Raw genomic sequence first — 18226 nt, forward strand, 5'->3', positions numbered from 1 at the left:
AGTGACAGGTCGATCTGCTGCAATATTACAAGACGACTGGTCAGAGGTGGTCAGAAACAAAGCAACCTGCAAAAACCTGCACTTTACTTGAGTAATACTTATACATGAGTTATACTGTGTTCTTCTACAGGTGGGGGACTCGGGCACAATCTTTAAACGTTTGAAGCTGCAAACTTATGACTCACAACAGCTAAGGTGAGAGGCTGCAGGTGAATGTGGGGGCAATGAAAGATAGAAATATCAGTTTGAAACTTTTGCTGAACTTCACTGATATAAACATTACAAAGAACTACAAAACTGATCTAAACTGATCTTTTTCCTTGTGTTATTGTCATCACTTTTTTCACTTTCTAATTCATCTCATTTTTGCCACTAATTTGTTGAGATTTTGTGTGTTTTCACCCACAGTGTCTCGCCCTAAACTAATGTGTGCTTTCAACTTTCAACACTTTAATCTGCACCTTCTTTAGTATTCAACAACAAATCTGACTGAGAAACTTTTACTTGCTTGGCCCAAAGCAAGAAATGAAACACTTATGGATAACAAAGACGAACAGATTCCCTTGGGCTAAAATCATTGTGTGTGTAGATATTTATACACTGCTCACAAAAACTTAGGGCACACTCAAAAAACACAATGTAACTCCAAGTCAGTCACATTTCTGGGATTTCAGACTGTCCAGTTAGGAAGCCACGCTTATTGTGAATCAGTTTCACTTGGTGTTGTGGAAATTAAACAGACACAGGTGGAAATGAGCGGCAATTAGCAAGATCACTCCAAAAGAGGAATGGTTTTGCAGGTGGTGACCACAGACCATTTCCCTGTCTTCATCCTTTGTACCCTATTTTTGGAACACGTTTGCATTTGTCCAGTGTTCTCACCACTAGAGGTATCATGAGGAGCATCTACAACCCACAGAAGCTGCTCAGGGAGTGATGCTCATCCAAAATGGCACGTCCATTTGTGCTGTGGCAAGAAGGTTTGCTGTGTCTCCCAGCGCAGTGTCCAGGGCATGGAGGAGATACCAGGAGACAGGCCAGTACACCAGGAGACCTGGGGGCGGCCGACCGAGGTCAACAACCCAGCAGCAGGACCGCTATCTGCTCCTTTGTGCACGGAGAAACAGGAGAAGCACTGCCCGAGCCCTACAAAATGACCTCCAGAGGGCCACAAATGTGCATGTTGGTCCTCAAACGGTCAGAAACCGACTCCATGAGGGGGGTATGAGGGGGGTATGAGGGTGGTATGAGGGGGGTATGAGGGTGGTATGAGGGGGGTATGAGGGGGTATGAGGGGGGTATGAGGGTGGTATGAGGGGGGTATGAGGGGGGAATGAGGGCGTTGGGCCGGTGCTTACTGCCCAACACCGTGCAGCCCGATTGGCATTTGCCCGAGAACACAGCGATTGGCAGATTGGCCAATGGTGCCCTGGCTCTTCACGGATGAGAGCAGGTTCACCCTGAGCACATGTGACAGACGTGACAGAGTCTGGAGACGCCCTGGAGAACGTTCTGCTGCTGCAACATCATCCAGCATGGCCGGTTTGGTGGTGGGTCAGTGATGGTCTGAGGAGGCATTTCATTGGAGGGCCGCACAGCCCTCCATGTGCGAGCCAGAGGTTCCCTGACTGGCATTGGGGACCGGGATGAGATCCTCAGACCTATTGTAAGACCATATGCTGGTGCTGTGGGCCCTGGGTTCCTTCTGATGCCTGATAATGCCAGGCCACATGTGGCAAGAGTGTGTCAGCAGGTCCTGCATGATGAAGGTATTGATGTTCTGGACTGGCCTGCCCGTTCCCCAGACTTAAATCCAATAGAGCACATCTGGGACATCATGTCTCGGTCCATCCATCAACGCCACGTCGCACCACAGACTGTCCAGGAGCTGACTGATGCTCTAATCCAGGTCTGGGAGGAGATCCCTCAGGAGGACATCCGTGGTCTCCTCAGGAGCATGCCCAGGCGTTGTAGGGAGTGCATTCAGGCACGTGGAGGCCACACACACGACTGAGGAAGATACAGACTCGTTTGGAGGAATTTCTACAGAATTTGGATCAACCAGTGACCTGATTTGTCACTTTGATTTTGACTATAATTTTGGATCCAGACCTCCAGGGGCTGAGAATTTGATTTCCATTGATCATTCTTATGTTATTTTGTTCTCAACACATTGCCCTACACTATGAATAAAGATTTTCATCCGAAAAATTGAATTGATTGACATGGATGTGTTTTTTGAGTGTGCCCTAAGTTTTTGTGAGCAGTGTATATATAGTCCAGTTGGATCCGGGTTGAGGCGGTTGGCTGTGACGCAGAGGAGGCGACAGAGCAGAGCTGTTGATTGAAGTTCCTGCAGCCGCCGCAAAACCCCGGTGAAAATGAGACCATGTGGCGTCAGTGATGTGTAAGAACCGAACAGTAATGCCTCTGATATGTCTTTCTATGGGGCATCAACACTATGTGCCCAAAGAAAGAGATGGATTTCTTCTTCCCTGATGCGCGGGCGTATTCCATGATGCCACAATGCCAGGATCAGGCTCATGTTGTGAAAGAGTGGTTCAGGGACTATGAGATGAAACAGCCACCACAGAGTCTGGATATGCCCCCATTGAGAATCTTTGAGATGTGCTGGAGTGCGCAGTGGTCACACTCTCCCATCATCAGTGTAAGGTGGAAAATGACCGCAGCACTGGATGCTTTGGCAGCGCAGACGTTTAGTGAAACAATGGCCCAGCGAATGGTGCTGGAATCAAAGCTAAAGACCAACCAAACATTAGAGTGTGTGACCTTTATGTGGTGACCTTTTTCTGTGTCAGGCCGTGTACAAACACATAAAAAACCTTGGCACCGGGACTTGTTATATTCACTCATTGCCACTGCATACTGAATGTATGCCGTGTCAGAAACGGTAGTTTTAGTTACTTTAAGCTTTAGAAAAGGTCCCTTGCTTGTGTGTCTGTGTCAGAGCGCGGCTGGAGTCGTGTGGAGCTGACCGTGGTGCTGAAAGGGGGAAAGCCCGTTTCTTTAGTGATCACTCCCCGCTGCAGCTGTTGCTCCCTGAGTGTCAGTGAGCCTTCCCACTGGAGACCTGTGAGTCAGGTCTAAACCTGGACTAAACGTGTCAGTGGCGCCTGCGCACTGGGCTCCTGTGCTGTCAATGCGGGTCCTTTATAAACACAGGAGTGTTTCCTCCCTCTCACACTCACGGAGGTGTAATGGCAGACGAGAGACTCTCGTGAAACCTACGGGAGACCGGCTCTGCTGACGTCACAGACCTGACATCAGGCGCGCTTATAAATCCGTGCGTAAAAGCGGCGCTCACTACAGCGCGCACGGAGCGAAGAGGACTTCTGTCAGACTTTGAAGCTTTAAAAGTGAGAAGCGACACTTGAGTTTCTAAAAGGAACATGGAGTGTCTGAGGAAAGGCTCGCGGGACTCTGAGGAGAACTCCGCGCGGTGAGCTGCTGACACTCGGACACCTGTTGCTGGATGGACCTGATCAACGGCACGGCGCTGGAGGAGAACGGGAGCGCGCTGCCCCTGAGCCAAAACCAGAGCGTGTATCTCGGGGTGAAGCTGGAGGCGCGCTCCCTGGTCATCTCCGCGTCCATGTTCGCGGTGGGGGTCCTGGGGAACGTCATCGCGGTGGTGGTGCTGAGCGTGTCCAAGCGAGAGCAAAAGGAGAGCACTTTCTACACGCTCGTGTGCGGCATGGCGGTCACGGACCTGCTGGGCACGTGCTTCACGAGCCCTGTGGTGATCGCCACGTACGCGTGCGGCCGGTGGCCCGGGGGCGCGCCGCTGTGCCACTTCTTCTCTTTCTCCATGTTGTTCTTCGGCTGCGCGGGCACCTGTATCCTGTGCGCCATGGCCGTGGAGCGATACCTGGCCATAAACCACGCGTACTTCTACTCCCAGCACGTGGACCGCTCCGTGGCGCGCACCGTGCTCCTCGTGACATACCTGGCTACGCTCACGCTCTGCATCCTTCCCAGCTTCGGCTTCGGGCGCCACGTGCGCCACTTCCCGGGCACCTGGTGCTTCTTGGACTGGCGCGCCACGGACGCACTGAGCGCCTGCTACTCGTTCCTGTACGGCGGTGTCATGCTGCTGCTCGTGGCGGTCACGGTGCTGTGTAACGTGGCCGTGTGCCGCTCGCTCGTGGGCATGAACAAGAGGACCAGCATCGTGCGCGCGGAGCACTGCGAGCACTCGAGCCGCCGCCGCTTCCCGCGCCTGCAGTCCGTGAGCTCCGCCGCGGAGATGCAGATGCTCTGGCTGCTCGTCCTCATGACCGCCGTGTTCCTGGTCTGCTCCGTGCCGCTCGTGGTGAGTCACACACCTCACACGCACGGAACACACACTCTCACACACAGTATCCCCGTCTCAGGTGAGGTTTAGACTCTTTCTTTTTAGTTCGTTGCTGAAGTTGCCCATTGAGCAGCCTCGTCGTGTGCAGGAGTTTTTACAGTGAATAACTACTTAACTACAGACAGGGGCGGACTGGCCATTTGTCCATTGTGGAAGAGCACAGAAGGGCCACTGGCTCTGGGGCCACCGGTCTGGCCTCTCACTTTACCTTACCCTTACCCCCAGGCGAAACCGAGCTTTACCCAAATCTAAAAGCTTAACCTCTTTCCACCCGTCTAAACTGAATGCATTCTCTCCTCTTTGCCCATAGGCCCGAGTAACGCCTCGTTTGAAAGACCCACAAAACTGATCTTTTTCCTCACGTTGTTGTAATTTTTGTTGAGTTTGTCTCTTTTTATCACTGTTTCTCCATTTATCACATTATTGCCACATTTTTGTCTCTTATTTGTCACTATTTTGCTACCGTTATGTTGCACTTTTGTCCCTTTTTTGTTGGGTATTTGTCACTTTTTTGTTGGGTATTTGTCCCTTTTTTGTTGGGTATTTGTCCCTTTTTTGTTGGGTATTTGTCACTTTTTTGTTGGGTATATGTCACTTTTTTGTTGGGTATTTGTCACTTTTTTGTTGGGTATATGTCACTTTTTTGTTGGGTATTTGTGCCTTTTTTGCAGCACTTTCATCCCTTTTTTGTCACTTTCTTGCTCCTCTTTTGTCACTTTTTTTGTCACATTTTGTCACATTTTTGTCTCTTTTTTGTTGCTCTTTGGTTGCTTTTGTGTCACTATTTTTGTCCCTTTTTTTAAAAAACATTTTAGTTTTTTTTCTCGCGCTTTTTTCCCCCAAGAAGCTTTTAGATTTGGGTAACGCCAAACTGGAGAAAATGTGATTGGTTCAGGTGGGAGTTAAGAGGTTAAAAGAAAAGCGTCCAAAAACAAAAAAACGCGCTGGATAAGCAACAAAAAAGTGACCAAAAAAAACAACAAAATGTGACGAAAACGTGACGACAAAGCGATGAAAAAAGCGATGAAAAAACAACAATAACGTGAAAAAAACCCAGAAAAACAAGAGACGAAAACACAACGAAAAAAGTGACAAAAAAGTGACGAAAACACGGCAAAAAACCACAAAAAAGGATTGAAAAAGCAACAAAAACATGACAAAAATGCAGCGACAACGTGACAAAAAGCTACCATCACTTTTCTAGATTTTACCTTTCAAATGAGGCGTTGCACTAGTGTTGCTCTCCAGTCAAGAAGCTTTTAGATTTGGGCAAAGCGCCATCTTGTGGGGGAAGCTGCACTCACCAATGAACCACCCCCTCTTGAGTGAATATGCTTCTGATCTGAATCTGAATAGTTATTCCTTCTATTCTCCATAGATGTATCCCACACTGCTGGTTCGGTGGGGTCAGTGCGTGATGACCCCAACACCGCCTGGTTAGACATCACTTATGCTGCTGAGTCCAGGGGAAATCACAGTTGAAAGTCTGTTACATTATGTGCCTTGTCTTCTAAAGTCCACAGTGCGCGGCTCGAGGCGCTGAGCCGTCAGTCACTCTGCTCCTCGGGCACAGGCGACTGAACCGCTGGTGTCAGGAGGGAACAGACTCTCTCCTTCCTTCAGTGCCGTGAGGATGATTGTGTAAACAAAGCGGTCACCTCATTCTCCGGAAAACAAATAGGTCTTTAAAGAGAATCAATGGCACTAATTAGAGAAAGAGAAGGGGAACGTCTGTCAGAGCGCAAACAGCTTCACACTGGAGCAAACCAAGCATCGCCAACTGGATTATACTTAACGTTTCACCCAGCTGTCTTTAGTTTGCCATTTTTTGTGATGTTTATAGTTTCACTTCTTTATTGGCAGGAAGTGACACAGATAGAGGGAAACAATTTGAAACTGTTGCCATGCCAACCATGTAATGTCAATGGAAAACGAGCCAAACTGCTGTAACTTGACCTCTGTCTATGTCACTTGTCGTTAGCCCCAAAAATGTGCCTTTTCTTCCCGACATTCCTTCATTAAACTGCTGCTTCACTGAATTAAAACGAGAGTTATTACTTACAACAGATGTAATCCATCTAAATAACTTTATGTCTATGTCGGTGAAATATGATATTTATTTATTTATAACACACCCATGTTCAGCCTGGGCCGGTCTCTGTGAGCTTATGCTAAATGTCAGTTTACCTTTTACACACAGACACTTTCATAAATACTGGATCCCAATGGTGGAAAGGATACCTTAATGGTGGAAAGTAATAAAGTAAAAGTACTTTGTTACATTACTTAAAGGATCAGCATTATGCTATTTTAGCCATTCCAAAGTAGTATAGGCATTTATATGATATATTGTACCTCTATCACTATGGAGCACTAACCTGGCTAACACCAGACTGCTGTGTGCACTCGATTCATTTGGAACTGCACAACAGCCTGGGGACCATGGCCCAAATTTTCACATGGATTTGGGAACCAATCACAGAACGAGGAGGGACGGCAAGATGATGACGAGCTATTCGATATACGGAAGCTTGTAGTTACGGATTAAAAAAAACAGATCCAACATGACAGCAGCAGACGCGATGCTATTTTTCGATCAAGCTTTAGACCTTGTTCTAAATCGTTTAGCTGGAAAGTTTACAGCGGGTACGTCATACGTCATCTCATATGATGATACGATTGGCTGTGGCGACGTGCAGATGCACCATAAACATTCGTAGCGCCCAATAAACGACTATGGACAATCGTAAACCACACCTCTTCCCCAGACTGAATATCACTTGTGATTTTAGTTTGGCGTTAGCCAGGCTAATGGAGCACTAATTTTTGTGATAAATATAAGTATTTTCTGGAGGTATTTTTCCAAACCAGTAGACAAAATGCTTGGATTCAGTTAACTCCGCCCCCTCTCTCCGCTCATGCAACTTTGCCGTTGTAGAAATATAAATACCACAGCAAAAAGTGAAGTTACTTCATGATGCAGTTATAAGGAGTTAATGTTCAACACAGTTTCATAAATGGCTAACACACACACTAACACACACACACTAACACACACACACTAACACACACACTAACACACAAGCTAACACACACACACTAACACACACACACTAACACACACACACTAACACACACACACTAACACACACACTAACACACAAGCTAACACACACACACTAACACACACACACTAACACACACACTAACACACAAGCTAACACACACACACTAACACACACACTAACACACAAGCTAACACACACACTAACACACAAGCTAACACACACACTAACACACAAGCTAACACACACACTAACACACAAGCTAACACACACACTAACACACAAGCTAACACACACACTAACACACAAGCTAACACACACGCTAACACACACACACTAACACACACACTAACACACAAGCTAACACACACACTAACACACAAGCTAACACACACACTAACACACAAGCTAACACACACACTAACACACACACTAACACACACACTAACACACACACTAACACACACGCTAACACACACACACTAACACACACACTAACACACACGCTAACACACACACTAACACACAAGCTAACACACACACTAACACACACACTAACACACACACTAACACACAAGCTAACACACACACTAACACACAAGCTAACACACACACTAACACACAAGCTAACACACACACTAACACACACGCTAACACACACACTAACACACACACTAACACACACGCTAACACACACACACTAACACACACACTAACACACACACTAACACACAAGCTAACACACACACTAACACACAAGCTAACACACACACTAACACACAAGCTAACACACACACTAACACACACGCTAACACACACACTAACACACACACTAACACACACGCTAACACACACACACTAACACACACACTAACACACACGCTAACACACACACTAACACACACGCTAACACACACACTAACACACAAGCTAACACACACACTAACACACAAGCTAACACACACACTAACACACACGCTAACACACACACTAACACACACACTAACACACAAGCTAACACACACACACTAACACACACACTAACACACAAGCTAACACACACACTAACACACACGCTAACACACACACTAACACACAAGCTAACACACACACTAACACACACGCTAACACACACACTAACACACACACTAACACACAAGCTAACACACACACACTAACACACACACTAACACACAAGCTAACACACACACTAACACACACACTAACACACACACTAACACACAAGCTAACACACACACTAACACACACGCTAACACACACACTAACACACAAGCTAACACACACACAAGCTAACACACACACTAACACACACGCTAACACACACACTAACACACAAGCTAACACACACACTAACACACAAGCTAACACACACACTAACACACAAGCTAACACACACACTAACACACACGCTAACACACACACTAACACACACACTAACACACACGCTAACACACACACACTAACACACACACTAACACACACGCTAACACACACACTAACACACACGCTAACACACACACTAACACACAAGCTAACACACACACTAACACACAAGCTAACACACACACTAACACACAAGCTAACACACACACTAACACACACGCTAACACACACACTAACACACACACTAACACACAAGCTAACACACACACACTAACACACACACTAACACACAAGCTAACACACACACTAACACACAAGCTAACACACACACTAACACACACGCTAACACACACACTAACACACAAGCTAACACACACACTAACACACAAGCTAACACACACACTAACACACAAGCTAACACACACACTAACACACACACTAACACACAAGCTAACACACACACACTAACACACACACTAACACACACGCTAACACACACACACTAACACACACACTAACACACAAGCTAACACACACACTAACACACACGCTAACACACACACTAACACACACACTAACACACACGCTAACACACACACACTAACACACACACTAACACACACGCTAACACACACACTAACACACACGCTAACACACACACTAACACACAAGCTAACACACACACTAACACACAAGCTAACACACACACTAACACACAAGCTAACACACACACTAACACACACGCTAACACACACACTAACACACACACTAACACACAAGCTAACACACACACTAACACACAAGCTAACACACACACTAACACACAAGCTAACACACACACTAACACACACACTAACACACACACTAACACACACGCTAACACACACACTAACACACACGCTAACACACACACTAACACACAAGCTAACACACACACTAACACACAAGCTAACACACACACTAACACACAAGCTAACACACACACTAACACACACGCTAACACACACACTAACACACACACTAACACACACGCTAACACACACACACTAACACACACACTAACACACACGCTAACACACACACTAACACACACGCTAACACACACACTAACACACAAGCTAACACACACACTAACACACAAGCTAACACACACACTAACACACACGCTAACACACACACTAACACACACACTAACACACAAGCTAACACACACACACTAACACACACACTAACACACAAGCTAACACACACACTAACACACAAGCTAACACACACACTAACACACACGCTAACACACACACTAACACACAAGCTAACACACACACTAACACACAAGCTAACACACACACTAACACACAAGCTAACACACACACTAACACACACGCTAACACACACACTAACACACACACTAACACACAAGCTAACACACACACACTAACACACATAAGCTAACACACACACACTAACACACACACTAACACACACGCTAACACACGTTTTGATAAGGAAATAGCATATAACAGCTTTAAAGGAACAGGCCACCGTTTTTACATACTGAGATATGTTCTTACCTGAGCTTTGACGAGTTCTTTAGGACCTGTCTGATCTTCCCCCGTGCCTTCAGTCACATAAACGCAGCGCAGACGGCGTTAGCATTTAGCCTCTCCCTCTCTCCTCTATAGCTCCAAAACAGGTCAAGATAGAAGCTACCAAGCTCTTCCACGTTTTCCCTATTTAAATATGTACATAAGTATATAAGTATAATTACACAAAATTAAACTATGTGGATTTTCTAAGCGGATAAAAGGGGGAACTATAATGTAAGTCGTAGTAATACCAGGAGTAGTTTGGCATCCGCACAGTAAAGATGTTGCTGCGCAGATTTTGAACTACTCCTGGTATTATTACACCATACAATATCTTATATCAATATACCTTTTATCCGCTTAGAAAATCCACATTGTTTCATTTTGTGTGATTATAGTGGGCTTTTTATTGACCCAGCGGCTGGATGAGTGGTCCGCATGGCGGCCATAAGAGGCTCCAGGACCAATTGTTTTTAGGGTTTCTGGTTGGTTTTCACTGCTGATGGAACCATGGACACTGTGATGCCACTAAAACTAAACTAAAAAGTAAGAAAGATAGAGCTTTTGAGAGCTTCAAAAAAAGATGTGTCAAATGAACAGGCCACAGTTCTTCCATACTGTGATATGTTCTTACCTGAGCTTAGAGTTCATACGTACCTGTCTGGTCTTTGTGTGCGTGGAGGAGCGTTGTCGCTTCCAACTTCACCCCCGTTTGGAGCTGTGGGAGTGCATTGGGAGAGGCCAAATGCGAACAACACCTTTGGTCCTTTTGCGTGACTGACAAAACAGACGCCAAAAGAGCAACCTAATATGACGAAAAAGTGACGACAATGGAAGGGAAAATCTGAGACCAGTTTTGTAGGTCTTAGCTTTCAAATGAGATGTCACTAGCTTCTAGATTTGGGTGGAACTGGGTAGAAAATGTGCCCGATTTAAGCCAGGGGTTAAGAGATTAAATATTGTTGTGTTTATTCTGGTTTTCTTGAACGGAAGCCAGTAGTTGGTGTACTGTGCACTTTGAACACTTTGGGGGCAGTGAGGACTGTTTTGTGAATATACTTTATAAATAAACCAGACTTTGACCTTGGTCTTAAACCTTGAGCCCTGTAGATCCGGACCTGCCAGAAACTCTAAAACAAACAAACAAAGAAGCAACTGAGACCACCATGCGGACCACCCATACAACCGCTGGGTCACAGAAAGCTCAAATACGGACTGTACTCGCATAAAAAGTCCCATAATGCGCCTTTAAATACAAACATTGTGATTTCAAACTTTGCGACTGCACATTTTCGGATATACTTGGTCGTGTGTAAACGAAACAGCTAACGCTACAATACGATGCTAACGTTAGATGAATGTTTCTTCACACCAGATACGATTGAAAGCATGCTACGTAACGTTATAGTATGTCCAAAGTAACGTTCACATCACGGGCGCAGGTTTGTTAAAGTTTATCACTAGCTGTATTTCTTACCGTCTTCATCTCGGATCTGAGCTCAGACGACTCTGGTCATCTCCGAGTTTACATGTTGTTATTACCAGTTTGAGCGGCGTTTCATTTCATTTGTGTTAAGGTTGTACATTTCCCAGTTACCAGTTGCCTGGAACGCAGCATAAAGTTACACCAAAGTCCACCATGTCCTGCACTCCCAGTATGAGCAGTCCCCATCCGGACAGTGATGGGGCCAGATCTTGTGGTGCGAATTATTTTCCGAGTGGCGGAGCTATATGCGCTATTCGCCTCCACCACTCGTGAGGGGGCGTCACATTCACTTCCTCGTTTACATTGCGCTGCCTTGCGTTCTTTCTTAAGCCTAGTTTCTCACAGGTCAAACTAAAAACTTTATTTACCCCATCGTGAGCTAAACAATGTTCATGTCTCCCTAACCTTAGTGTCGGGGTCTGGGTAATACATTATGTCTATGAGTGTCCTCACTAAGATAGAAGTACAAGATTGTGTGTGTGACGGAATTCTGTTTTTGTATTGAATTGCATGGGTTCACTGTTGGTGTCACTACTCATGTTGCAAAATACTGAGAGGTGAGTGCTTCAAATGGCTTTTTTGACCAATTACTGACCCAGTGGCTGAATGGGTGGTTAACATGGCACCTTTGCTTACCCTCCTGTTGGCCTCTGGGATGCTCCAGGACAGTTGTTTTGTAGGGTTTCCTAAAAAACCTGAAACAAAATTGGTCCTGGAGCCTCCAAGAACCCACCGTGACCCACTGTGCCATTCCCACTCGTGCCTGCAGAGGGAGCTCCAGCCCTGGCCCCTTTGCCTCACCGTGTTGTCCTTACACAGACAGTTTCCTATGTCCCCAAAAGTGTTTTCGCCTCCGTTGTGAAGGATTTGTCCCCTTCAGAATCAGAACATGCCGTGCTCACACTCGCTTCGGCACAGTTTACAGTAAACACAAAGCGGATCACCCGAGTTAAACCCTGTGTCTTCTTCACAGGTGCGTATCTTCGTGAACCAGCTGTACGGACCCGCCCCCCTCTCCGCCGGCGTCCCGGTCTACCCGCGGGGCGACCTCCTGGCCATCCGCTTCGCCTCCTTCAACCCCATCCTGGACCCCTGGGTGTACATCCTCTGCCGCAAGAACCTGCTGCTGAAGGGCTGCACTCGCCTGAAGGGGGCGCTGATGGGGGCCCAGCAGCACGGCGCGGGGGGGCGTCCGGGCCAGCACTCGCCCCCCTCCCTCCACAGCAACGACACCAGCTACGCCTCGCTGCGCACGGCCAGCTTCAGGCACCGGCCCTTCAGCGAGCTGCTGGAGGGCCGGCCCGCCTGGGACTTCCACCCCTTCAGCGTCCCGGGCGCCGGGCTGGGGGGCGAGGAGGGGGACGGGCTGAAGGACGAGCCCCCCCCGCCGCAGCAGCTTCGGCAGCAGCAGATGAACGGCAGTCAGTCGCCCCTGCTGGTCACCAGGGTGATGGGACGGGAGGTGGTCACGTGTACGTTCAGCTCGCCCAGCCCCAGCCCCTCACTCAAGTGTTTTTGAGGAGTGAGGTGGGGGGTGGGGGGGGGGGCTCATCTAGTGCAAGGCAAAAGTCTGATCAATCTGATTTATGGAAGTGGCATGTAGAACCCAAAACACAGAGAACACTGGGATTATTCAAGAAGATTAGGGAACAGTTGGACAGACCAAACAGAAGCACCCCTTTAACTTTTCAACATTTTGCCATACTATGGACCATACTCATAAATACATTTAAAGAGGGGGTATTGTGTTTTTTTCAATCACATAGCACCAGTCTATATCACACTACAATGATGACCAAACCTTCTGTTGGTCTGTAAATGCAGTAAATTAGAATAACTGCCTTGTATAAAATGTCTCTCTCAAAATGGCTGTAGTGAATGTCTTGAAATAGGCCTCTGTCTCTTTAAGAACCTCTTTCCGACACGCCCCCTCCACACACTGTCTGTGGCATCAGTGGGGAGGGGGTTCTGCTGAGGAGCAGTGGTTGGTTACTCGGCTGGTGACGAAAGCTCGGAGGCGTCTCCAGGAGGTGGGGGCGTTCCTAGGAGGACTCAGGCAAACCTATCCCTAAAATGGCCGCCATCAGAGTTTTTACAGATTAGTCAAAAATACGATTCGATTTTGCATAATACCACCCCTTTAATTTAAATTTTATATGGAAGATGCACTAAGTGACGCACAATCATGAAGTGAAATGAAATTTCTAAATGATTTAGATTTTGTTTGATAAATAAAAATCTGAAAAGTGTGATGTGCAAAAGTATAGGCCCCCTTTCTTTTTAGCGCCAACCAATTGCCAGAGTGGCATTTTTAAAAGAAAACTATAAGAAGAGGCTTCTGGCAAACAGAAAACAGGACTTCTTATGGTTTTCTTTTAAAAATGCCACTCTGCCATAAAGGCCAGATTTGTGCTGTGTACGACTAGTAGTTGTTCTGTGGACAGTTTCCCCCACCTGAGCTGTAGCTCTCTGCAGTCCATCCAGGGTCATCATAGGCCTTGACCTTGTTCGGTCAGTAAGGTTAGGAGGTCTTGGTAGGTTTGCAGTGATGTCAGACTCTTTCCATTCCTGGATGGTGTATTTAACTGTACTTTGAGAGATGTTCAAATCTTTTTATAACCAAACCCAGCTTTATATTTCTCAATAACTTGATCCCGGACCTGTCTGGTGTGTTCTTGGACTTCATGATGCTTCTGCTCCACAAGTCTCTAACAGACCTCTAAGACCATCACAGAGCAGCTGTATTTGAACTGACGTTAGATTACACACAGGTCGACTCTATTTAGTCATGAGGTCAACATGTGATCATTCACAAATCATCAGGCAACTCCTGAAGGCGATTGGTTGCACTAAAAGGAAAGGGTGCGGGCTATCCTTTTACACATTACACAAAAAAATCTAAATCATGTATAAATTTCATGTCACTTCACGATTGTGTGTCACTTTGTGTGTGTCTTTCACATAAAATTTTAATGTTTATGGTCCACAGTATGGCAGAATGGCAAAGTTAAAGGGGGCCCATACTTATGCATTACACTGTATATGTATATATGCTTCACAGCCACTGCAAGAGCTCCAGAAATCAGATCAGAGTTTTGATCTGCAAACGAGGCCTCGCCCCGGCGTGGCCTTCCTGAAGTCGAGTGTTCTCGTTTACATTCACAGTTTACCTAATGCCTTCGCTGTGGCTGAGAGAGGAGGGACATGAAAAACCATCCCCTCTGAGACCGAACCGTCAAAGTGCAGTGAAGTGTTTCTAAACTCGAGGTCAGCACAAACCGAGGACTGCATTTCCTTATGGACTTGAAACTTTTGAAACGTGAAATGTTTCGCACACGCGCTGTGGCTGTCGCTGCTGCAGTCCCAGAGTCCGAGCGTCCGCCGGGGTCCTCCTGCCTGTCCATTTCTCCACAGGAATGTCCGCTTGTGCCCCATGGGTGCTGTACACAATGTTACATACGTGCCATAGAGCTGCTACTGTAAGTGTGTCCTGACCGTGCTGCATGAAGTGTAAACATATGGACCGTGCGTCGTATTTGTATGAACAACATGTTTTGTAAGTGCCATGTGGTCTGATGAGCAAAGAGAAACTCTTCACGTTGGTGTCAAATAATGGTCATTAAAAGAACGTTTTTTTTTCTATTTTGCAGTGTTTTTTCGAAGTGTTGGTTTCTATGAGGCCCCGACCGATTATCGGGGCCCGATGCTGATATGAAGGAGGTTGGCCGAGAGCCGATATGTAGGCCGATATTTTAGCCTCTTAAAACCTCTTACCCCCAACAGAGCACTTTCTCTCCAGTTTGGTTTTACCCAAATGTAAAGGCTTATTGGAAAAAGTGTAAAAAAAATATCAAATCAAAAATGTGACAAAAAATTTATAAAAATGTAAAAAAAATAAAAAATAAAAATGTGATAAAAAATAATAAAAATGTGACTAAAAATAAATAAAAATGTGACAAAAAATAATAAAAATGTGACAAAAAAATTACTAAAAATGTGACAAAAAAATAACTAAAAATGTGACAAAAAAATAAATAAAAATGTGACAAAAAAATAATAAAAATGTGACTAAAAAAATAAATAAAAATGTGACAAAAAATAATAAAAATGTGACAAAAAAATAAATAAAAATGTGACAAAAAATAATAAAAATGTGACAAAAAAATAAATAAAAATGTGACAAAAAATAATAAAAATGTGATAAAAAAATAAATAAAAATGTGACAAAAAATAATAAAAATGTGATAAAAAAATAATAAAAATGTGACAAAAAATAAATAAAAATGTGACAAAAAATAATAAAAATGTGACCAAAAAAATAAATAAAAATGTGACAAAAAATAATAAAAATGTGACAAAAAAATAAATAAAAATGTGACAAAAAATAATAAAAATGTGACAAAAAAATACATAAAAATGTGACAAAAAAATCTATAAAAATGTGACAAAAAATAAATAAAAATGTGACAATAATAATAAAAATGTGACAAAAAAATCTATAAAAATGTGACAAAAACTAAATAAATATGTGACAAAAAATAATAAAAATGTGACAAAAACTAAATAAATATGTGACAAAAAATAATAAAAATGTGACAAAAAAATCTATAAAAATGTGACAAAAAATCAATAAAAATGTGACAAAAAAATAATAAAAATGTGACAAAAAAATAAATAAAAATGTGACAAAAAATAATAATAATAATGGCTTTGAGGCGTCACTCTGGCCAATATGCTGTAAGCGCCAGGTGAGAACTTGTTAGATTTGGGTAAAGCCGAACTGGAGAAACTGGGCTCGGTTAAGGCGGAGGGTAAGGGGTTAACCCTCGCAGTCCAGCTTTGCCCAAATCTAAATCTCTCTTTGTCGCTCTTTTGATCTTCATTTACATCTCCCGAAATGTACTTGATACTTGAGTACTGTGAGTAACTGAAAAAAAGCGAAAAAGTCTTTATTTTCAATGACGCCATAAATTGTGTGAAACAAAAATATTTCCAATGAAAATTCAAAGAAAATGGCAACAATCTTATAGATCAATAACTGCTCATCCTGGAAAAGGTAACAATCATTTTTGCTCAAGGAAGAGTACAGGTATTATAATTTTACTCAAATAGAAGTAAAAAGTATTGTGGGGATAAAACAACTCTAAGAACTACAGTTTCTTCCAAAAGTTACTCAAGTTTCTCTTCCTTGAATGTGAGTTATGGCTGCCCTCTCTCTGCTGACTGGCCGAGCGTCTATAACACTTTGACCACAAGGGGGCGACATGATACAAAGAAAACTATCAGCAGCCGGGATGTCAAAGCTTTTTATATTGATGTGTATATACTGTGCAAGGCCACTGTTTGGTTTATTTAGAGCAGGGGTGTGGAACCTCAGAGAAAAACACAGACAAAAAAACCCTACAAAAACGTAAGAAAAAAAAACAACAAAAAATTATAGAAAAAATCATTAATAAAATAACAAAAATATAACAAAAAATGTGGCGACGTGACAAAAAGTTTCCATCACTTTTTTAGGTCTTAGCTTTCAAATAAGGCATTTGCATTGTTGCTCTCCAGTCGAGAAGCTTTTAGATTTGGGTAAAGCCCAGTATAAAAAAACATGAATCTAAAAGGAATTCCGTGGAGTATGGTGTGCCACAAGGTTCAATTTTGGGACCGTTATTATTTATTATTTATATTAATGATTTTGCTTCTGTTTCTACGACCACCTTTCCAGTTCTTTTTACTGATGATACCGATCAAAAAAATAATAATAAAAAGTCAAACTAGGGAAAATGCACTCGTTAATGTTGGGGCGGGGGGTAAAAGGTTAAAATATGTATTTGTGGAAGTCACAATTACGCTAATTTGGGCCAGGCTGGTCAGAGTCCAGGGCTGTTTTTCAGTCCCAGTCCGCCCCTGATTCCAGGAAAAATGGACAAAAGATTTCTTCTTTGTCGAAATGAAAGTTAGCCAGTGTGCCTAGTATGTGGCGAGAGGCTATAGCAGGGATGAGTCTGGGTGCCCAGTGAGCAGCTTTCACAGGACTGACCCAAACTGGGAAAACCAGTTTCGAGTCGCACCATCATGTGACGCCAAATCAACAGGAAGTCTGAGGGATGCCCAAAATTAGTCCGAGGGCCACGTTTGGCCCCCAGGCCGCACTTCGGGAGCCCCCGATGTACAAGTAAACGCAACACGTGAGGTCATATATTTCAAACTTTATTCCCTCCGGAGCATAATGGCATACAAAAATAAAAAAAAACAACAACAACAACACTTTAAATAGTCAAATATAATGATAGACTTTCTTTATGTGGAGTACAGG

General features: G+C 44.3%; 1 protein-coding gene across 1 annotated transcript; it reads left to right on the top strand.

Moving 5' to 3' along the window:
• Positions 1-3273: 3273 nt before the first annotated feature.
• Positions 3274-13435, top strand: ptger4c (prostaglandin E receptor 4 (subtype EP4) c; the record flags this gene model as incomplete). The annotated part of the gene is made up of 2 exons (XM_079568801.1): positions 3274-4333; positions 12890-13435. Exons 1-2 carry the CDS (start codon positions 3494-3496, stop codon positions 13433-13435), a joined length of 1386 nt encoding a protein of 461 aa, XP_079424927.1. The 5' UTR covers positions 3274-3493.
• Between the last annotated feature and the right edge of the window lie 4791 nt (positions 13436-18226).

This window comes from Gobius niger (genome assembly GCF_951799975.1).
Source record: "Gobius niger genome assembly, chromosome: 13".
NCBI classification, from domain to species: domain Eukaryota; kingdom Metazoa; phylum Chordata; class Actinopteri; order Gobiiformes; family Gobiidae; genus Gobius; species Gobius niger.